Source organism: Sinocyclocheilus grahami, unplaced genomic scaffold, assembly GCF_001515645.1.
Source record: "Sinocyclocheilus grahami isolate Dianchi unplaced genomic scaffold, SAMN03320097.WGS_v1.1 scaffold562.1, whole genome shotgun sequence".
NCBI lineage: Eukaryota > Metazoa > Chordata > Actinopteri > Cypriniformes > Cyprinidae > Sinocyclocheilus > Sinocyclocheilus grahami.
The window spans coordinates 393,404-417,390 of NW_015505741.1; the positions used below are offsets into that span (position 1 = coordinate 393,404).

Here is a 23,987-nt window from a genome sequence, read left to right on the forward strand (position 1 = left end):
ATTTCAGCATGAAGTGCCATGTCGATTCATATAACTCAAGTAAGAGGTCGGTCTCTAAAATAGATATTTGCAAAATGACTGTGCTAAATTTGAATCCGTCAAACTGCCCGTCGCACTACTTTCAGTTCATAGGACCTGTTATTGCATTGACACGTCCACACTGTAATTTCCCTGAAAGCTTGACACTGCATAAGGGCTGTTATTAGATTAATAATCTGCATGCCTAATTTGCTGCCAGATTGATTTGTCTTGGGAGCCAGGTTTGGATGGATGTTGGGACCCTGATGAAGCTGCAGTAATAACTGCTGTTTTTTGAGACCGATGACACACAGCTGCCAGAAACCTCTCCCAGACTATTACAGAGGATTTAGATCAAACCCAGTGATGTGAAAACAAGTTCTGAGGCCCAGCCAGACAACACTTGTGCACACAACCTGGTGCTTGCTTTGAACATTTACCTTTATATAACGCTCAACTGTTTGTGTGTATTAGTTTTGAATCTTGGAAAATTAATTTGCATAATTATCATACGTTCCCGTTCAAAAATCTGTCATCATTTACTCATTACAGCTCATTTACATATTTTGTTCCAAACCTGTTTGACTGTGTTTCTTCTCTCGATTACAAAAGAAGATATTTTGAAGAGTGTTGGGAAACAATCAACAGTCGAACCCATTGGGTTCTATTGTATGTATGGAAAAAAATACTGAGACATTTCTAAAAATATCTTCTTTTATTTACCACTAAAGAAGAAATGTCAAATAGGTTTGGAACAACAGGAGAGGAAATTGACAAAATTGTAGTTTTGGGGTAAAAAAATCCCTTTAAAAACAATCAGAAATTGCTCATACATGTCTAAATTTGATCATTTTGATTAAATCAAACTTTATCCACATGTCATTTGATTTAAACTGGAAATTCTGTCATCATCTGTCCTCCCTTGAGTTGCTCCAAACTTTATTATTAAAAAAAGTAAAAAAATGTATTAAAAAAAAAATCAGTTGTATTAGCAATTAGTTTACTTACGTTCTGTTTTTAAAGACTGATCTGAAATCATGATATTAATTGTGATCATTTAATTATGTTAAGAACCATAGTTTTTACTTGTAAGAAAGTAAAAGCTTGCAAAAGCTTTACTTGCACTTGTAAGAAATAAAAGCAAATCTGCACATAATTTTGTGGGGGAAAAGCATGTTCATATTTCCCTCCTTACGTTACAACCTACAAATTTTAATAATAGTTTGTATTTGTGTTATATCTTTCTAGACAGTTATTCCTTGCTAGTGTTAATTGAAATTTTGTATTGTATTTTTATTACAATGTAATGCTTACCCATAGTGAAAAATAAATATATTAACATGTTTTTGAAATACATTTATTTCATGCTAAACACAGTAAACTACAAATACATTTACATATTTGTGAACCTAATAATACCCTGCAATTGTACTTTTAGTATACTAAACTGGTATACTTAAAGTCTGCTAAATTCTAACAACTAATTTTGTACTTAATGCACTTTAATTGTGCGGAAGTACAACTAAAGATATACTTAAGTATATTTGATTGTGCTAAAGTGGAACTATTGCAAGTATACTTCAGGTACACTTTAAATATCTTACATTTAAAGACAGATATTATTTAAAGATCATGCAATCCTCATCAATAGTGACATTAAAACACATTTTAGGCATATTATTAAGAAATGTGCATTGTGAACAAGTGATACTCCAAATAAAGTTTAACCCTCAATCGTCATTCGGGACAAATTTGGGCAAAATCATTTTGTTTTTTTTAAATAGTTTCCTTAATCTGAGTGGTTCAAGACTTGGCTACTTTTCGTAAGTTTGCCACCTGAACACACACACAAAAAAAGAAGACTCAATTCAACAAAGTTAAGTGGTTGAAAAAAAAAACCTCCTTAATTTGTCATTCGTGCCCAAAAATGGGCACCCATAGGAAATGAATGGGAAATACTAAAATTCAAAGCATTTTTTTTTATTTATCCAATAAAAATCTATAAATCCAATGCAGATCAAACATACACAGAGATATAGGTTTGAGCCTATACAACATTCTCAATGTGTCAAACACTCACACACACACACACACACACCCACAAAAAAGCCATTGAGTACTACAGCCAAATAGTGGCATTGAAATGTTTGATATTTTTATATTTTTATACCATCAAATGTCACCAGATGGCACCAAAGTCACCACATTTTTAGGTTTTGGCTGTCTGAACTTACTGTAATGATATTTTTTACTGAAGTAAAATAAATATTAAATATAACATAAAAAATAAGCATATATATATATATGTATATTTTTTTTTTCCCTTAATCTGAGCGATATTTACTTGACCTCTCAGGGTCCACTGTCTGTCAATTCAAAGAACGTTAATTTCCTGGTTTAAGGGAAATAACTTTCTTACTGTACAATTCTACACAGAGCTTGTAGCATAAATCTGCATGATTAAGTGACTCCAGTTATCGTTTAGATCATCAGAAGGCAAATTCATAGATACTAAACATGGTAGGATTACACATTGGCAAGATGACAGGAATGGGTTCCAACATAAGCATGCATAAAATAGTCTAAAATATCAAAGACAACATACACAATGACCTGAAGGATATGTGTGTTCATTCAAAGAAAGGTTTTCCTATGAATTAATTAGTAGAAAAGTCCATTTCTACTGTGCATTGTGCCTCTTGCTATGGAACATGCAGTGATTTTCCCTGCTTCGCATTCCTTTAGGCAATAAACCCAGTGATATCAGCGTTGGTTGCCATGGAACCAGAGGCCTGTTCTGCCCTCCTGAGGTGTTACGCATTTCGGGGGAAGGGTCCATAGGTCCTCATATGGCTTGTTAACTGAGGGGTGTTACAGAGTATTTGTTAAATATAGCTAACAAAATATATATTGTGTGTTTGATTGGTCCAGACGCTACACTTCGTATGAAATAAATTTATTTTAAATATATAACTTTTTTATTACAGTACTATTAGTCACAAACAGTACAAATTAGTCTTTATTTATATTCATGAAAATACATAGCAGCCTTTTCATTTTAGGAACAGGGTCCATTGCAAGGGGATCATCATATTTTGGGGTTCTTGTTATCAAAAATGTTAGGACTCCAAATTAACTAATGGCTCATCACGGCCCTGCACTGTCACATCCATGTCTTAAGTCTTAAATTGTTATTTGTCTCTCCCTCTCTTATGCATTTCCTCTTTTCCACTTTCTGATTCCAGACTGACTGCTTCAATTACATCAAGATTTTACTGCGTGTGAACAGCACTCACCTGTATGTGTGTGGAACGTATGCTTTCAGCCCTATCTGCGCATACATCGTAAGTACTGTTTCATTTTGTTCTATTGTCCTGCAGGATTTCACCACCTCCCTCCATGCTTTTAACAGGCTGCAGGGGAGGAATTAATTATCCATGTAATTTACTCAGTCAATCAAAATGTCCTCAGAAATACACTCTTCAGCTCTCCCTAAGGGTAGATGTTGCTCGGATGAGAAATTATTATGGCCCTGCACTTTACTTAGACCCTTCACTCTGGAGACTATGCCTGGATCGGTCTATGCATTCGAGGGGTCGACACTGACCACTAAAACTGAAGCTTTAGGATGGTGTACTTCGCCTACACGAGCTGATTCTGTCACAGCTGTCCCCTGAAATGGTTTGCAGATGCATATTTTACCTTTATGCCCCTATTAAGACACAAACAAAAAATAACCAGGGTGCGTACAGCTGCAAATCCTTCCAAACATCCTTTTTATCAGTATCCTTGGCCCACACAGAGTCGATAGTACACACATCATCCCTTCACTTTGAGTGCGTTCATCCTGTTCTTACTATCTCTTCAGACTTATCGCAATAACATGATGTTCTGTTCAGCAAAGTAAGGTCCTTGTTTAGATCTACTCAGGTGTACATCTGAGCAGTCAGGACAGTCGATACAAGAGACAGTGCTTGCTGTCTTTACAAGAATGTCCCTGTGTCTTTTTTCTTCCAGAATACGTCTGATTTTTCCCTGGTGAGCAATGAAATGGGAGAAATAGTCACTGAAGATGGTCGTAGCCGGTGCCCTTTCAACCCTGAATACAAATCCACAGCCATCATGGCCGGTACATACCACAAACATTGGTGTAATGTATTGAATGTGTGCAACACTCTTTTTTCCGACTTGCTTTATTAATATCTTTTGGTTTGAAATTATGGTTTTACAGATGGAGAACTGTATGCCGGCACAGTCAGTAACTTCCAAGGGAATGAACCCATCATTTACAAAAGCCTTGGACAGGGCACAGCCTTAAAGACTGAAAACTCACTGAACTGGCTTCAAGGTAAAATCCACTACCATCTTGCTCTTGATAGGACTGATTCACTAACAACTGCAGCACTTTTGTGCACTGTATTTGAGCGCAAAAACTTGCACATTAATCACCTGCCACAATTCAGTTTAACCAGGTGCTAATGTCTTTCAGGAAGTTTTCCGGACCATTGTCACTTACTGTATATTCAGGCTTAAGAACAATATTTATTGTGAAAAGTGATATAAAATGCATTGGATTGAATGGAATATCTTCTCAGTTCGATATATCTAATGTTACTCTACCAGTGTGTAGAAAAAAAGGTACACAGTCAACTCAATACTAACTGAAATAGCCATAAATGTTTAGATATTAAAGCAACCATACTTTCATTTTATATTAATTCTTTCATTGTCAATTGCACCTCACAATTTTTTTTTGCCAGGTACAATTAACATTGCACTATTATTGCACATGGAAAGCCATGGAAATTGATGTTTGAGTCCATGATGTGATTTTTTTTTTAATTATTATTTATATATTATTATGGTATTTATTTTTATTTTGTTTTAGGAAACTTTGTTCTTTTGTGATTTTTTGACATTTTAATATTTCATTACAGCTTTAATTAATTCTTTATTTAGGTTTTAGGTTTTAATAATTTTACTTCAACTTGCCAAGGCAACACTTCTAACTTTTAAGGTTTTTTTTAAGTTGAATATTTGTATTTTATTTGATCTATTAAGTTTTATTTCAATGATCAAAACTGATTTAAAGATGATTAAAAGATTAGAAGATTAAAAGAAAGAAAGTAAGTCATACAGGTTTGTAACGACATGACAGGGAGTAAATGACCACAATTTACATTTTTGTTGAACTATCCCTTTAAGTAATTCAGGCACTACAATAGCGCAAACAGCATGGAAGTAAATGGCTCTACCAGCGAGCACAATTCCCCTCCATTCTGTTCTCTTTAGGGACTCAACTCCCCTGAACTTACCACTGAGAGGCAATTTTGGCACAGCAGAGAATTATTCATGTAAAGCAAAACTACAGAGAACAAAACAAACCAATTTTAGCGTCAGTTTACACAGTTAAACCCTTCTCACTTTACTAAAGAGCACTGAGTAATAGCTTAATATTTTGCCATAAGTGGCAAAGTTGATGAAAGACACATATGCAAAATCAATACTAAGCACTTTGATAGTGTAACAAAAGATTTTTATCAGTAATTACAACTAAAGATTGTCATGTAAAAGGGGTTTCAGGTGGAGCAGTGGCTATATTTGAAACATAAAGTCCACATTATTTACAAACGCTGCTGTCTCTGTGTACGTTGCATGGCGTGGATTGACACTTGTTTTTATTTCTCCAACAGACCCCGCTTTTGTAGGCTCAGCCTACATTCAGGAGAGTTTGCCCAAAGGCAACGCTGCCAGGTACAATTAACATTGCACTATTATTGCACATGGAAAGCCATGGAAATTGATGTTTGAGTCCATGATGTGATTTTTTTTTAATTATTATTTATATATTATTATGGTATTTATTTTTATTTTGTTTTAGGAAACTTTGTTCTTTTGTGATTTTTTGACATTTTAATATTTCATTACAGCTTTAATTAATTCTTTATTTAGGTTTTAATAATTTTACTTCAACTTGCCAAGGCAACACTTCTAACTTTTAAGGTTTTTTTTAAGTTGAATATTTGTATTTTATTTGATCTATTAAGTTTTATTTCAATGATCAAAACTGATTTAAAGATGATTAAAAGATTAGAAGATTAAAAGAAAGAAAGTAAGTCATACAGGTTTGTAACGACATGACAGGGAGTAAATGACCACAATTTACATTTTTGTTTAACTATCCCTTTAAGTAATTCAGGCACTACAATAGCGCAAACAGCATGGAAGTAAATGGCTCTACCAGCGGGCACAATTCCCCTCCATTCTGTTCTCTTTAGGGACTCAACTCCCCTGAACTTACCACTGAGAGGCAATTTTGGCACAGCAGAGAATTATTCATGTAAAGCAAAACTACAGAGAACAAAACAAACCAATTTTAGCGTCAGTTTACACAGTTAAACCCTTCTCACTTTACTAAAGAGCACTGAGTAATAGGAACTATCCCTTTAAGTAATTCAGGCACTACAATAGCGCAAACAGCATGGAAGTAAATGGCTCTACCAGCGAGCACAATTCCCCTCCATTCTGTTCTCTTTAGGGACTCAACTCCCCTGAACTTACCACTGAGAGGCAATTTTGGCACAGCAGAGAATTATTCATGTAAAGCAAAACTACAGAGAACAAAACAAACCAATTTTAGCGTCAGTTTACACAGTTAAACCCTTCTCACTTTACTAAAGAGCACTGAGTAATAGCTTAATATTTTGCCATAAGTGGCAAAGTTGATGAAAGACACATATGCAAAATCAATACTAAGCACTTTGATAGTGTAACAAAAGATTTTTATCAGTAATTACAACTAAAGATTGTCATGTAAAAGGGGTTTCAGGTGGAGCAGTGGCTATATTTGAAACATAAAGTCCACATTATTTACAAACGCTGCTGTCTCTGTGTACGTTGCATGGCGTGGATTGACACTTGTTTTTATTTCTCCAACAGACCCCGCTTTTGTAGGCTCAGCCTACATTCAGGAGAGTTTGCCCAAAGGCAACGCAGTCGGCGATGATGATAAGATTTACTTCTTCTTCAGTGAAGCGGGAAAGGAGTTCGATTTCTTTGACAACACCATTGTGTCACGCATCGCTCGCGTGTGTAAGGTGAGGGACAGTTTTGCATAATCACAATGTCGTAGGCGGTTGGATTAGGGCTATTCCCCCTACAGCAATAACTCAACTGCATACATGTACAGACACAGCATTTATACAAATGCAGTGGAAAGGAATACATGCCAGTATGTTTGTGCATGTTAATATTGGTGCACAGATGTGGAAAATATTGTGTGTGTGTGTGCTTACATTGACCTTATGATGGTTTTTATCTGTCACACCGAGGTGAGAGAGGTGTGCTACCTTTCAGAGAGATTAAAAGGTTTGTGTTTCAAAGACGCATTCCTCAATGCAGAACACCTCAAATTCTTATCACTGCTCAGCAAATATTCGCATTCATCCATCGAGTTGAGGGGCAGCTGAAAATGCACATTACATACAAAGCACACACATTCCTCACAGTTCCTCCAGAGAGGTCAATACTACCTGGAGAAAATGATCCTGTGGGTGCATCCAGGTATTTTCAAGCCAATCATCTGAGTTGTAAATGCTATGTGACTGGATCTGCAGGAAATTTAGGCTGTAAGAACACTAAATAGCCAATGGCATCATATGTGCAAAGTTCCAAACTTTTCAGTAGTGAATAAAGAGGGGAAATAGCTAATAAATATTTAGTTTAATGTATTATATAACAGTTAGTCCGACAGCAATGGGAATTTTCACTGTTTGTATTGATCTAGATAAAGCAGATCTGCTTGTCTGTGTTTGATTGTTTAGACAGACTGAGTTGTGATAGCAACGTCTTTATGAGGGAGTCATTGAATCATTCGCTCAAATGATTTGTTTACTGATTCATTCAGGAACAAAGTAAGTGAATTTGTTTTTTAGTGAGTCATTAAATTGTTGACTTAACCAGTTTGTTCAAATCACTGATTCATTCAGTGACTCTCTTTGGCATTGACTGATTTGTTTAAACTGAGTCATTCAGTAACAAAACAAGCTTCTGGATTTATAAGTAAGTAATTGAATCATTGCCTCAACCAATTTGTTGAAACAACTGATTTATCCAGGCATAAAATAAGCACCGGTGAGTGAGTCTTTGAATCATTCACTCAAACAGTTAGTTGTAACCACACTGCTTTGAGGCTCCTGACAATTAATTCAGCAACCCTGAATACAAGTCCATGGCCATCATTGCTGCTATGTGCCACAAGAATTGGTGTAATGAATTGTATGTATGCAACACTCTTTTCCGACTTGCTTTGTTAATATCTGTTGGTTTGAAATTATGGTTTTACAGATGGAGAACCAAGGTTATTTTCGTAAACGAAAACTGAAATAAAATTAAAATTTCAAAATAAATGAAAAACTAAAACTAAACGAAACTAAAATCAAATGTCTTGCTTTGGTCTACACTGGAAGTGTTCCATTAACTCTGCTTAACTATAATTACTAAAACTAAAACTGAAACTAAAATATATAAAAACTAAATAGAAATGTGTTCACAAAATAAAAACTAAACTAAAACTAACAAAACCATTAATGAAACTAACTAAACCTAAACTGAAATGATAGGAAATTTGAAAACGATATTAAAATAAAAACTAATTTAAAAATTAAAAACTATAATATCCTTGAGGAGAACTGTATGCTGGCACAGTCAATAACTTCCAAGGGAATGAACCCATCATTTACAAAAGCTTTGGACAGGGCACAGCCTTAAAGACTGAAAACTCACTGAACTGAATTGTTGACTCAACAAGTTTGTTCAAACCACTGATTCATTCAGTGACTCTCTTTATGAGTGAGTCATTGAATCATTGGCTCAACTGATTTGTTAAACTGAGTCATTCAGTAACAAAACAAGCCTCTTGCTTTATGAGTAAGTCATTGAATCATTGCATCAACCAGTTTGTTGAAACAATTGATTTATCCAGGGATGAAATAATCTCTGGTGAGTGAGTCTTTGAATCATTCACTCAAAAAATTAGTTCTAACCACACTGCTCTGAGACACCTGACAGTTAATTCAGCAACCCTGAATACAAGTCCACGACCATTATGGCCGGTACGTGCCACAAAAATTGGTATAATGTATTTATATCTGTTGGTTTGGAGTTATGGTTTTACAGATGGATAACTGTATGCCGGCACAGTCAGTAACTTCCAAGGGAATGGACCCATCATTTACAAAAGCTTTGGCCAGGGCACAGCCTTAAAGACTGAAAACTCACTGAACTGAATTGTTGACTCAGCCAGTTTGTTCAAACCACTGATTCATTCAGCGACTCTCTTTATGAGCGAGTCATTGAATCATTGATTCAACTGATTTGTTTAAACTGAGTCACTCAGTAACAAAACAAGCATCTCGCTTTATGAGTAAGTTATTGAATCATTACCTCAACCAATTTGTTGAAACAACTGATTTATCCAGGGATGAAAAAAGTAATTGAATCATTCACTCAAACAATTAGTTCTAACCACGCTGCTTTGAGACACCTGAGAGTTAATTCAGCTGTGGACTTGTTTGAAACTACTTTCATTTAGAAGAGCAAAAATAGGCAAAGTAACAGTCAAATGTATGTTTCTACATATTAACTACTGGTTAATTTTAAAGTACAAAAACAATTTTATATAATTGTACTGTTGGTCAGAATATCAGTATTGCTGTGCTGATATTACTAACAGAAGCTCTCTTGCTAATGTGATACTGGTTAAACTATTTATATGTTGCTTGCAAAATAATCAATTTAGTCAAAATACACAAATAATTTAACTGGCCGTCAGTGAAGAAAAATGACTTTGAGGTACAGAAGTGTAGTTATGGCATCTACAAGCAGGGGGTAACGGTGCTATGCTAACTTTGACCCCTTGGTATTTTCAAACAGTGATGACAGTAATGAATAGAAACATTCAGTGATTGCCGTGTAGCTCATTCAAATAGGCTTTTTAAACCAGCTTTATTTAGTCAAAATACACAAATAATTTAACTGGCCGTCAGTGAAGAAAAATTACTTTGAGGTACAGAAGTGTAGTTATGGCATCTACAAGCAGGGGGTAACGGTGCTATGCTAACTTTGACCCCTTGGTATTTTCAAACAGTGATGACAGTAATGAATAGAAACATTCAGTGATTGCCGTGTAGCTCATTCAAATAGGCTTTTTAAACCAGCTTCACTAAGGATAAATAACTAATGGTTTCTGTTTTCACACCAGCAAATTCACCAAGTGGCAGCCGATAGAAGGTTCACACACTCCTGTCTCCCTGCCTTGTAATATGGATTATCACACAGCCTGCATGAAATGCCTCCTGACAGTTACATGTTTGCCATGCCAGGGGAATGTGGCCTGCTTATTTGCATCCAGTACCTTAAATATTATCCCAGGTTCCCTTTTTAGCATGCCCCATATTCCTCCTGCCAGATCCACTGGAGCCCAGCCATGAAGAAGGGAATGAAATGATTATGTTTATAGGCTGCATTTTCTTGGTATTGTACCTTATCTTCTCTCATATAGTAAACAAATGTAATGACTCCTGCAAAGCACATTAGTAGACTTAATTGTCTTGCATTCTTTGATGTGATACGCAACAAAGCCACGCTTAGAGGCCGATGCACGAGTCCTTTCCTATCACATCTTTGACTTTTCTGAAATTTAATTTCCTTTGCTTATGCTCTTCGTCTCAAAGCAGTGCATTTGTGCACAAGGAGTGATCTGAATCTTAAGAGAGTCTCTGCGTTGCCAGTTGGGTTAAAGCACTGACCCTGTCTGTTCTGAACGGTGCATGAGCAGAGTGAAACATCTGCAAGATTAATTTGCCTTCTCGTCTTGCTTTTGAAGTCCGAGAATGATTTCAATTCCGCTGCGCTCTCTATACTTCGGTTTCTTCTCTTTTTGACTCCTAACTTAATCAAGTGTCAGTATAATATGGATATTGGTGCACTTTTGCACTGATGACCATGTCAAATTCCAGTGGAAACTGTGATGCATGTAAGACTATCCATTTACGTACTGCAACAGTACGTAACTCCTTATTGTTTTAAGATTCTTTCTGAATAGCGCCTGGGGTTTGCGTTTGAAAGCGTACCATATCATTTACACTCAGAATGACAATGAGACAATGAGCAGAAGCTGTAATCCTTTCATTTCAATTTTAAAACGAATGGCACATGTGGAAGCTGCTGCATACATGGCAACTCAGTATATATATATATGCACCTTTCAAAGCTTTGCAACTGAGCAAAGCTTTGAAAGGTGCATATATATATAAATATATATACAATGGGGGAAAAAAGTATTTAGTCAGCCACCAATTGTTATAAAAATAGGGATGTTCACACACCTAACTATAACGATAACAACAAAGAGGAACAAGAAAAAAAAATCTAGCCAATGAAAGATAAAAACATTGACAACAAATCAGAAAGCGCTCAATTCGAGCTTAAGCATTTAAAGCCACAGACGTCAAAACTGTGTACACACTTATAATAAACAGAATGTTACCATGCGTTGGTGTGGGCTCTAATATAGTTATCTTTATAGTTTTCGTGGTATGAACAGCTCTTAACTCAGCCCTCAGCTGTTCTAAACTATGCTGTTCAATGATGGGTGGGAGTTTCCCTTTAAAAGATTTTATTGGAATGTGCTGTTGCCGTCCTGCTGGTAGGGGAAGGGGTTGTCCTGCGTGCTGGATTACAATAATATTATAATTAGAGGAAAGCTCATTTTCTTTGGAGAGCTGCTGAGATGGATGAATAAATATGGTGCTATTGGGACCTCTGCTTTACGTACCTCTGGCTGTCGTTCAGGCCATTTGTACTTCACATTTGTGAATTTCTCTGTACTTCACATTTGGGAATTTCACATTTCTCTACCCTGTTCTCTGCCCAAATGTCTCTTTCTATTCTTGTCTTTGATTTCATCTCTCTGTCCGTTTATTTGTTCAGCTGTTCAGTATGAAGTTCTGCTTGAGCGAGGGTTGACACTAATATAAAGCTGCTGTGAAAAACAAAAATATTTAGTTGATTCATGGTGTTGCTTTGTTCTTCTTTACCTGTGTCATAAGGTTTTTTATCCAACCTCCCTTCATTTTTGTAATTTCCACTATACCTTTTCCTTAAAATGAAAGCATGATAAGGGAGAAGTTCAAGTCTAGTCAGTATTAGATTATGCAATTGTCTTTGGTAATCCAAGAATTAGTTACATAATTTCCTTATTTTCTTTCGTTGTTTTCATCTCATTAATGAAAATAAACTGAGGTAAATCTGGTGAAAGATTTCTGGTCAGCTGCATGCATATTCTGTAAGTTATTATGCTAAAAATGCCTTTATATACGTTAATATAAACAGAACATTACTGTATGTTATATATGTTAAAATGCAAAACAGATCCATAACATTGTCCACTAAGGAGTAATTCGCATAACGGTCTGTATTTCTTCTTCTGATAGACATTAAAGCCCTTGAATTATACTGCCTGTTTTGTTTTAAGGGACTTAGAAGTACCAAAGTTAAAGCCTTCACAACCCTCAGGGCCACAATCACAAAAACACACTGTTGTCTGAGCCTTAATGCACAACATGTGATAGAAGCTGGGGTCCTTGTCCAGTTATAAGTCTTTATGTAATAGAATATGTTACAGATTTTATTGAGTGCTGCCATTATGATCAGCATTTTCATTGGCTGCATCTGTTTGTTGGCATCGACAGCAGCTACAAAGTTCCCTCTTGTGGTCAGAAGTGCTCATAACAAGTATTTGCACATTTCCTCACATCACATTCACATTCATGGCAATCTCTGAAGCAACTTCAGAGTATACATTTTGCCGATGTTTGTGTGTTTTCTAGGACTTTGCATTGCTACAGTTGTATGCTGCATTTGAGCTTCAGGAACTGAAAATATAAAAATAAAACCTCATTTAGAATATTAAAAAATACTATAACAGTATACACAAATGATACAAAAATAACCCTGATCTGTACATATTGTCACAGGGTGACAAAGGTGGAGAGAGGGTTCTTCAGAAGAAATGGACAACTTTTCTGAAAGCGCAGCTCCTTTGTTCACTACCTGACGATGGGTTCCCTTTCAACATCATCCAGGACATGTTTGTACTGACCCCCAGCAAAGAGGCCTGGAAGAGTACTGTGTTTTATGGAGTCTTCACCTCACAATGGTAACGTATATCACCTGAAAAGCCATTTAGTATACAGATAACATAGTGCGTATAGTTGTAGCTATGTTTGTGTTCCTTTGTAAACCTTTTAGAAATTCAGCTTTCATTTCTGTTATTGAACCCTGCCTGGCACTCAACCAGACTGCTTTTGCGGTGCTTAGCGTAGGAGTTGTGGGTATTGATTGAGTGCATTAACATAGGGGCAAAAGATACAGGACAGGCAGGAGATGTCAGCGAGACTGCAGATGCTCAGAATAGCCTCCCTCTTGTGTCCGCCTACGCACCTGTTATGTCTGAGGTTAAATGAGACATTTTTTGCATTTTGTGTGCAGTCAGATTTTTGAGCTGCTGTTACTCTTAAAGATGTCTGTCTGTGTGCTTGGTTTGGTTTGCATGTGATTATGCATATGCAGATCAATTGTAATGATTGCTGTGTTTGTGTGCGCAGGTACAAAGGTGCTTCAGGCAGCTCAGCTGTATGTGCGTTCACTATGGACCAGGTCGAAGAGGCGTTTAATGGACGTTACCGGGAAGTTAATCGTGAGACGCAGCAGTGGTACACTTACAACCACCCAGTACCAGAACCCAGACCTGGAGCGGTAAGTTTTGTGTTCTCTTCAAAAACTACTGGATGGAGTACAACAGAACAAAAGTGCAATGTTAGTTCAGGTTAGTAAAGGTTAGTTCACTCAAAAAACAAAACAAGGTCTGTCATTATTTACTCACCCTCAAGTCATTTCAAATCTGTATGACTCTCTTTATTCAGTTGAACACAAATGAGATATTTTGAAGAATGCTGGTAACTAAAGAGTTTCCATTCTCACTGAATTCCATTGTAGGGACAAAAAATATATTGGAAGTCAATGGGAGCTGAAAGAAACTCAGGTTTGAAACAAATGAGAATGAGTAAATGATGACAGAAATTTTTTGGTGAACATTTTAAGACAAGAAACACAAAGCACTAGTAGACACAAAACAATGGCCAGGCACAGGGTTGTGCAAAATTCGACTCAAATTCGAATCAATTAGTCACATCCCACAGGAAGTGGAATTAGAATTGGAATGACATGAACTGTGATTTATTGACCTGCAATTTAAAAAAATTTTGAGGATATACTGTACATTCTGGGAAAATGAGTGTTGCTCTAGTCCACAAAAATTAATTTATTAAATACAATATTAATCAATTAGTAAATACTAAATATATACACTAACAAAATAATGTAAATATTATATAAGTGCAAATTATAAATGATAAAATATACAATTATAAAAATGCAAATAAAGCTAAGTAAAAGTAAAGCTCAAATAAAAATGATTTTAAAAATCTAGTCAAACTAGTAAGTTGGTGGATGATTACTTGACTTCTATCTGGTGTCTTATATTAAAATCAGCATGAAACGAAAATTGTGATTGTCTTTTCTTTCCTATTGTGATATATTTGCAAGTGAATTGGCTCTTAAAATGAAAATTTTAAAAATCTAGTCAAACTAGTAAGTTGGTGGATGATTACTTGACTTCTATCTGGTGTCTTATATTAAAATCAGCATGAAACGAAAATTGTGATTGTCTTTTCTTCCCTATTGTGATATATTTGCAAGTGAATTGGCTCTTAAAATGAAAAAAAACATCACTTGTGTAATTGTAGGACGGGCCTGCATTTTTTTATGAAATGGGAATTGATAGGATGGTTGTCATTTGGTAATTGCAGCGATCTCACGTGAGTGACGGGTTGCTGGAATGGAGGAATTATTGCCCCCTCTTCACGACAGTGACAATGACATCAGAGAAGAGTTTCTAATAAACACTGCATATTGATATCACCATTTTGATGTCCATTTTGTCCATTTTGATATCACAGTGACTTGTATATAGAACATCTTATACATTGGTGATTGGCTGTAATGAGAATTTCGCATGCAAGTTCTAGCTACCAAGTTTAATTCTCAGACAGCATCTAGACCAAAACTTGTTCGACCATGAGTTCAGGATATCTGAGTACAAGATCTTTTTAATCACACTTTCAATCTGACTTAACATTGGTGTTTTTGTTGAAAGTTACATTGATTTTGGCTGCCACTCACCAAAAATCACTGATTGTCTTGAGAAAAAGAGAGATAGAGATATTGTGCAGTATTTCTGAGGCGTCTTTTTCCATCTTCCTGCAGTGCATCACCAACACGGCCCACGCCCAAGGGATCTCCTCCTCCCTGCACATGCCTGATAAAGTGCTGAACTTTGTGAAGGACCACTTCCTCATGGATAGCGTGATCCGCAGCCAGCCTCTGCTGCTCAAACGAAACGTGCGCTACACGCAGCTCGCTGTGCACAGAGTACAGGCTCTCCACAAGACATACGACGTGCTCTTCATTGGCACGGGTGAGAACTTAGACCACCGCATATGCATGTAAAGCTCAGCATTCTCAGTAAAACTAGAGTAGGCTTGACCTAATACAGTCTAAGTGAAACTGTGCCAGATCAAGATCAAATATGCTTTTTTGTTTAGCAGCCACAAAAATTAATTTATTAAATACAATATTAATCAATTAGTAAATACTAAATATATACACTAACAAAATAATGTAAATATTATATAAGTGCAAATTATAAATGATAAAATATACAATTATAAAAATGCAAATAAAGCTAAGTAAAAGTAAAGCTCAAATAAAAATTTTTAAAAATCTAGTCAAACTAGTAAGTTGGTGGATGATTACTTGACTTCTATCTGGTGTCTTATATTAAAATCAGCATGAAACGAAAATTGTGATTGTCTTTTCTTCCCTATTGTGATATATTTGCAAGTGAATTGGCTCTTAAAATGAAAAAAAAAACATCACTTGTGTAATTGTAGGATGGGCCTGCATTTTTTTATGAAATGGGAATTGATAGGATGGTTGTCATTTGGTAATTGCAGCGATCTCACGTGAGTGACGGGTTGCTGGAATGGAGGAATTATTGCCCCCTCTTCACGACAGTGACAATGACATCAGAGAAGAGTTTCTAATAAACACTGCATATTGATATCACCATTTTGATGTCCATTTTGTCCATTTTGATATCACAGTGTCCATTTTGTCCATTTTGATATCACAGTGACTTGTATATAGAACATCTTATACATTGGTGATTGGCTGTAATGAGAATTTCGCATGCAAGTTCTAGCTACCAAGTTTAATTCTCAGACAGCATCTAGACCAAAACTTGTTCGACCATGAGTTCAGGATATCTGAGTACAAGATCTTTTTAATCACACTTTCAATCTGACTTAACATTGGTGTTTTTGTTGAAAGTTACATTGATTTTGGCTGCCACTCACCAAAAATCACTGATTGTCTTGAGAAAAAGAGAGATAGAGATATTGTGCAGTATTTCTGAGGCGTCTTTTTCCATCTTCCTGCAGTGCATCACCAACACGGCCCACGCCCAAGGGATCTCCTCCTCCCTGCACATGCCTGATAAAGTGCTGAACTTTGTGAAGGACCACTTCCTCATGGATAGCGTGATCCGCAGCCAGCCTCTGCTGCTCAAACGAAACGTGCGCTACACGCAGCTCGCTGTGCACAGAGTACAGGCTCTCCACAAGACATACGACGTGCTCTTCATTGGCACGGGTGAGAACTTAGACCACCGCATATGCATGTAAAGCTCAGCATTCTCAGTAAAACTAGAGTAGGCTTGACCTAATACAGTCTAAGTGAAACTGTGCCAGATCAAGATCAAATATGCTTTTTTGTTTAGCAGCTTACACCAGAGCAAATCTGATTTTATACTAATATTCCTGCATTAAAGGCTCTTTCATTCTTGCTCCAGTCCCCATTAGGATTGAAATAAGGGATTTTAGACTTGAGAAATCAAGACTTAATATCAAGCAACATGACTTTATCTTTTACTTTAGACATCCACGCAGGTGTGTAACTACACGTTGTGCAATTAAAGGGATAGTACACCCAAAAATTAAAAAGCTGTCGTCATTTAGTCTTCCTGAAGTTGTTCAAACCAGTATGAATTTCTTTTTTTCTGCTGAACATAAAAGAAGATCTTTTGAAGAATGTGGGAAACCAAACAGTGTCTGGTCCCATGACTTCTACAGTATTTTTTTTCATACTCAAAAGTCAATAGGAATCAGTGACTGTTTGCTTACCAACATTCTTCAAAATATCTTGTTCTTTTGTGTTCCACAGAAGAAAGAAACTCATACAACTTGAGGGCGAGTAAATGATAGCAATTTAAATTTTTGGGTGTACTATCCTTTTAAACAAGCTGTGTTTCAACACAGAGTTGATCCATGAAAATTTGGGCTGATTTCAACTATGAGACTTCACTGGGGAAAAAATATTTAGGCCTAAATTTAAGATTTATGTATGAAATTTCCATCGATTTGGATTACACAGTTTTAACAAACTAATAAGATGCATACTTATCAGTCATACATAAATTAAACAGGTAAGACTTCCGTAATAGTACTAATAAACAAAATGGGATTTAACTTAACAATAACCATTTTATTTATCATCTAAAAAAATCTAATTTCTTTCAGTCTCATACATTTTCTAATTGAATACTGCTTGTTCCACAGCTAGGCATATTTTAATCATATTCAGTGGTTTTAAATGATTTTCACAATTAAAGGTTTCATTTTGAATGTATGATTATTGAAAAAAAAAATGAAAAACCCTTTTTTTCTGAGGGTTGGGTCGTGGTGGAAAGAAATCTGTGAAGTAAAAAATATCCCTTGTTGTGCTAATCCATTTGTAAGAGTTTTGACTAGCTACTGATTTTTAGTTTCATGAATTAGCTTCCTTTAGTTAGGATGATTTTCCCAGCGATACTGTATGGCAACTAGCCACTTTCCACTTGTCACAACTTGCAGTATACTTAATGTTATGCTACCTGTTATCAAAATGGCCCAGGCCCTTGAGTACATCGTCTCACATCACTTGTGTTATTTTTCAGATGACGGCAGGATCCACAAAGCCATCAACGTTAAGAACAAGATGTATATCATTGAAGAGCTGATGATTTTTCCCGAACCTCAGTCTGTACAACACATCGAACTGGATGATGAGAAGGTACTTCATTTTACTCTTAAACTCATCTTCTTTGCATTTGTTATGCGCACTTGAGAACATAATGCATTAGTGAAATGACAGCGTGGCAGGCAAAGGGACCCTTCAGCCGTTGCGATAGTGAGGCCTGGAAGGGAGATAATTGCATCCCTGTTTCCTCTCTGAGGAACTGTGAACAGATGGGAAACAAACAGCGTCTACTGTTTCTGTACACTACTCAGTCTATACTTTATCTGTATGTGTTACACCATAAGAACTATTTTAAAAAGGCTTATTACCACTGTCAGTGCAATTATCATGTATTAACATTTACTGTATGCATACCAAGCGTCTTTCTACATAAGTTCTGTAGATAGGTTGTCCTAAGGAGCGGCCGTCTTGAGAAGGTGTCTTATTTCTGTTGTGTTTGCATTTCCAACAGGGGCTGTTGTTTGTGTCCAGCTATTCTGGGCTGGTTGAAATCCCTCTTGCCAACTGCTCCAACTACCAGAGCTGTGGAGAGTGTGTGCTGTCTAGAGATCCTTACTGTGCCTGGACAGGGAAGCAGTGTTCAAATATCAAATATGCGCCAACTAAGAGGTTAGTACATTTCCATTACTTGCTCTCGCATCCAACTATTGCACTTCAATTTGTACATTAAGAAGTTTAAACCTGTATTAAATTACAAGTTTCAAACATTAGCATATACATGTAGATTTGTTACACAAAACACAAATGAATGAATTCTAGAACTATATGGTACGCTGTGGTGTAACCATAAAAAGGCAAACAATTTTTAAAAAAAAATTTCCTTACCTTTTGAATGTATAATTATATTTTAAAATAATTGTTTTTTAATATCATTAATTGATTATTCATAAGCATCATTACGTTTTTGACATTTTACAACCTGGGCTAAACTTCTTTGACAAATGTGACCCTGGACCACAAAACCAGTCTCAAGTCGCTTGGGTATATTTTTAGCAATAGTCAAAAAACATTGTATGGGTCAAAATTATCGATTTTTCTTTTATGCCAAAAATCATTAGGACATTAAGTAAATTCCTACCATAAATATATCAAAACTTAATTTTTGATTAGTAATATGCATTGCTAATAAAAAAATGCTATTTTTTTTGTACCCTCAGATTCCAGATTTTCAAATAGTTAGGGTCCTATCCATAGTCTCGGCCACATATTGTCCTATCCTAACAAACCATACATCAATGGAAAGCTTATTTGATGTATAAATGTCAATTTAAAAACATTGACCCTTATGACTGGACTTATTGACCTTGACACACATTCATGAGGGTTTGCAAGGATGCTCCATAATGCTCAATGACATAATTTCCTGTTCTTTGCACCACGTGACTTATATGTATATGTATATGTATCAGTATATGTATATGTATGTGTATCAGTCTTCAGTGTCAGATGTATTTCAGATACTTCAGAAATCTTTATAATACTGATTTGGTACTCAAGAAACACTTCTTATTATCAATGTTGAAAACAGTTTTTGCTGCTCTGTAACCATGATACATATTTTTTAGGATTCTTATAATAAAAACTTCAAAAGAACAGCATTTAATTCAAATTAGAAATCATTTGTAATATATATATATATACATATATTACTGTCAATTTTTATCAATTTAATTTGTCCTTGCTAAGTGTTAATTTCATTCAAAATTAAATTAATAAATAAATAAAAATCTTACTGACCCCAGACTTGAACAGATGAATAGAATTTTCATCTTACCCCGGCTCTTTTCTTTATAGTCAATGGCAACAAGATGTAGATGACGCCAACACTGCAGTATGCAAAATGACAATGGCTAGCCCTCGTTCTGCAAAACCAACTCCACCACGTGAGTAACAGCCATGCTTTACCAAACCTAACCCCCATATGAATCAATATTTGAAGAACTTATTTCCAACAAACCACAAAGTGCTGTAGAGTGCATGAGGTTAAGAAATGCTGTTACAGTTACAAAAGCACTGTGGCATGTGGCATGACCAAACGCATTTACATAGTGCCTCCGGCAATGCGCTCTGATAGACTCTAAGCAATTGAAGTGGTTGAGTGGTGGTTTGCTAATATGGGAGATAAATGTTTGATTTACTAGTAACTAATAAGACCATCTAACCCACAGGTGTTCCATCATGCCATGTGGTACAAATACCAGCCAACACATTTACGGTTCTTCCCTGCAAGCTGCGATCTAACTTGGCTGAGAGGCGATGGGAGTACAGTCACACCGCCGAGCGATTCGTCTATCCTAGTCCTGACGGTGGGCTGGTGGTTGTAGCCCAAGTGGAGAGGGAGGAGATCTACCAATGTTGGTCAGAAGAAGGTGGCTACCGACAACTTCTGGCCAATTATTGTGTCAAAGCGGATCACGAAAGCACCACTCTGACTGGACGTTCCCGAACGCAGTTGGTACCCCAAGGGGAAGCGATTATCCTGCCCGGGGAAACATGGTCGCCGGAAAAAACTAAAACGTACTGGAATGAGTTGATCGTTGTGTGTGCCTTACTCGTGTTTTCCCTGGTGGTCCTGTCGCTGTTCGTGGCATACAGGAACCGAGACAGGATGAAGTCCATGCTGAAGGAAGGCGAGTGCCCCAACATGCAACAGAAGAAACCGCGAATTCCAGGGAAGCACACGGAAAGCCTTCCATTAAATGGCAACAACATCCCGCCCTCAGTGTCTGACCACAAGGGCTACCAGACGCTCAATGATAACTACATCTGCAGCACTCCCACCCACGAATGCTCCTCACCTGAGAACAGCAAAAGCTTCTCAGAATCCGAAAACAGACCTTTGAACTTAAAGGAGAGCCACGTTGAGATCTCACCAACTTGCCTGCGGCCTCGTGTGCGACTGGGCTCGGAGATCAAAGACTCGATCGTTTAAGTCTGTTTGGGATGACTGTTAAAAAAGTGGCCTCTGAACTGAACAGCACCAAGGGAGGGACAGACTGAAAATGACTGGAAACGTACCATCACTGGGCTTTATTTTGCACTTTGTCTCCTCTTATTTTGTCTTGGTGATCTGTTCACATTTCTCAGTCACTGCCAAGTCTGTGAAGCACCCAGAGCCACGCTGAGTGGGACGCAAGGCCTAGAGTACACATTGAAAAAGAATAGTGGGCATTGCGAGGCATGCCGATCTAGTCGTCCCACCCGGTCCGTCCAAAAATGACTGGTGGCATCAGTGTGAAAGCAATACGATGCCCTCAGGGTTCACTAACCTGTCATGCTCCCATCTTATCCCTGCCGCGTAGAGGTGCTCATCCTGTGAACGAGAAGATGAAAATTCAAACTTTAGTCAACAATAGAGTCTCTGCTAAACATAGTGCCTGAAGTGAGATGATTAGCTGACATTTCAACACAATATAAGGCGTAGTGGTGCATCAAAAGCTTTGATGATATATGCAAAACCTTTGCACAGTATATCATCACGACCTCAGCACATAGCAGGCATACTATGCAAATCACATAAAGGAGAAGCATCTTGTAGAGAGCTAACAAACAGCACACGGCTGTCCTAGAACAATAAGTGATGCCACGACCTCAGTATTCTACACAGCTTCTCAGAGGTACACACGTTAAATAAAGTATGCAAGATTGAGGCATATAAAGAGCCCGCAGTGTGTAGAGAACTCCAAAGAAGGCATGTTAGCAATACTATGAGTATGTCTAAGGCACAAATTACATTCTGAAGACGCAGGAATTTGAATATCTCTATGTTCCTTATACCCCCAACCAAAATCAGTTGCTACCAGTGATAGACCATTTAAACCAGTGGTTCTTAACCTTTTTGACTCCAAAGCCCCTTATAGTCCACAAGATCATTTGAGGAGCCCATGACTTTTCCAGCTGTCCATTATTTACTACTCACAATTTCTACCTGATAAAATACTGCATATTCAATAGAAAAATGCCCATGGAGTTTTAATTAAATTACACGCCCTTTCCAGGTCTAGAAATCTAGAAAATGAAATGAGGCTTTCTCATATGTCTAAGGTTTTGGAATTCTGGTTCTTCAAAGACAAAAGAGGTGATTTGAAATAGAAATAACTTGATGGTTAGTTTGTTTGACTTATTTTAATGTTTAATTTGTCTTATTTTTAATTGTTTGAAGTCATTTTGAGAACCACTGATTTAAAGGGATAGTTCATGCACAAATGAAAAGTATGTCATAATTTACTCACCCTACAAATGTCAAATGAAAGTCAATGGCTTCTAGTGTTGTTTTCAACCCCACTTGGACAAAAACAGCAGAAACATTCTTCAAAATATATCTATTTGTGTTCCACAGAAGAAAAAAAGGTCATACAGGTTTGGAACAGTATGAGAGTGAGTAAATGATGACAGTTTTCAATTTCAGATGACCTTGAAGTAGTGCATAATACAGTAAATGGAAATGACCAAACGACTCGAGATTGTTTACTGATTCAAATTGGTTGTTGTGCCAAAAACATTTAGTGAACCATTTCAGATCTCTTTGGATCTGTCAAAAACTATGTTCTCTTGACTCAAAAGAGTACTTTGTTCAGATTAAAGACATTTATTGTCATGTTGTAAATTCGAATTATGAATTTGCATTCGGATAGAATGAAACCGTGTGGTTAAGACTTTACATGCCAATTTTACGCTAAGCTAGTCTGTGCAACAGTCCACTGCAAGGGTATGTCTCCACTGTGCGAATTAATATCTACAGAGGTCCCCTAATATATATATATATATTCACACACACAAAACACTTACCGACTATATTTAAAGCACAAAAAAGAAGAAAAAAAAACAATGTATTTGTAATAATGATATAAATGTTTTACATATACTCAGACCTCTGTTTGAAAATCACTTTCAAAATATCATGCAAAAATAATTTAAAATGTAAGCAAATTTGCTTACGTTTTTCAGTACGTCGTCTGATTATTATCACTAGCGTGCCGTTTTACAGAGTAGACAATGTGAAAACTTCACTGTACATCAGCTGCTACCTACAAGCGGTAGATTTAGTCACGTATATATAGTCACATATTTCAGTGCTGAACTGACTCAGACATAAGAGTTACTGGACTGTAGTGGTCTGCTACACTCTTAAATGCTCAGATACATTCTTTATAATGGCGCACCAAGATGCTCTGACCTATTGTAAGTTAATGTCTTGTAAACTTTAATGTAAAGGTGTATTTGTACATTTTGCTGCCAATGTAAAGAGAAAAAAAAACTGTTGTGAAATGTATTTTTTGTATTATACATCACTACTGTTTTGTTGTTTTTATTATATTGTACATAAAAGCACTTTAATTTTAATTTTTTTAAATAAAAGAAATAAAACCACTGGTTTGTACTGATGCAACATTATTTGGGTCAATTACAGTTGTTAAACTTGCAGTGGCATAGAACTATTACACACACACACACACACACTGCTGGACAAAAGTTTGGACTAATTAAGATTTTTAAAAGGAGTCTTATAAATGCAAGACTGCATTTATGTAATGAAATATATAGTAAAAACAATAATATTGTGACTGCTCAAGTGCATGCGCTCTTAATTTTACTGTAACAATGCTGCCATCATGTGGCCATTGTTGGTAAACGACACTGTCATCCTTTTTTTATATTTTATATTTCACTAGCCGCAATGGTTATCCTCTTGTTTCTTCCAGGTTAAATAA

General features: G+C 36.5%; 1 protein-coding gene across 1 annotated transcript in view; it reads left to right on the forward strand.

The window, feature by feature from the left end:
• LOC107556264 (semaphorin-4B-like) overlaps positions 1–22,418 on the forward strand; it is a 67,537-nt gene extending 45,119 nt beyond the window's left edge. Inside the window, exons 5-15 of the mRNA XM_016239334.1 lie at positions 3,264–3,362; positions 4,036–4,147; positions 4,250–4,366; positions 6,958–7,115; positions 13,056–13,237; positions 13,686–13,836; positions 15,406–15,616; positions 18,194–18,309; positions 18,728–18,885; positions 20,071–20,159; positions 20,445–22,418. Coding sequence (XP_016094820.1) covers positions 3,264–3,362; positions 4,036–4,147; positions 4,250–4,366; positions 6,958–7,115; positions 13,056–13,237; positions 13,686–13,836; positions 15,406–15,616; positions 18,194–18,309; positions 18,728–18,885; positions 20,071–20,159; positions 20,445–21,208 — 2,157 coding nt within the window. The 3' untranslated portion in view covers positions 21,209–22,418. The remainder of the gene's footprint in view (positions 1–3,263; positions 3,363–4,035; positions 4,148–4,249; positions 4,367–6,957; positions 7,116–13,055; positions 13,238–13,685; positions 13,837–15,405; positions 15,617–18,193; positions 18,310–18,727; positions 18,886–20,070; positions 20,160–20,444) is intronic.
• The last annotated feature ends 1,569 nt before the right edge of the window (positions 22,419–23,987 follow it).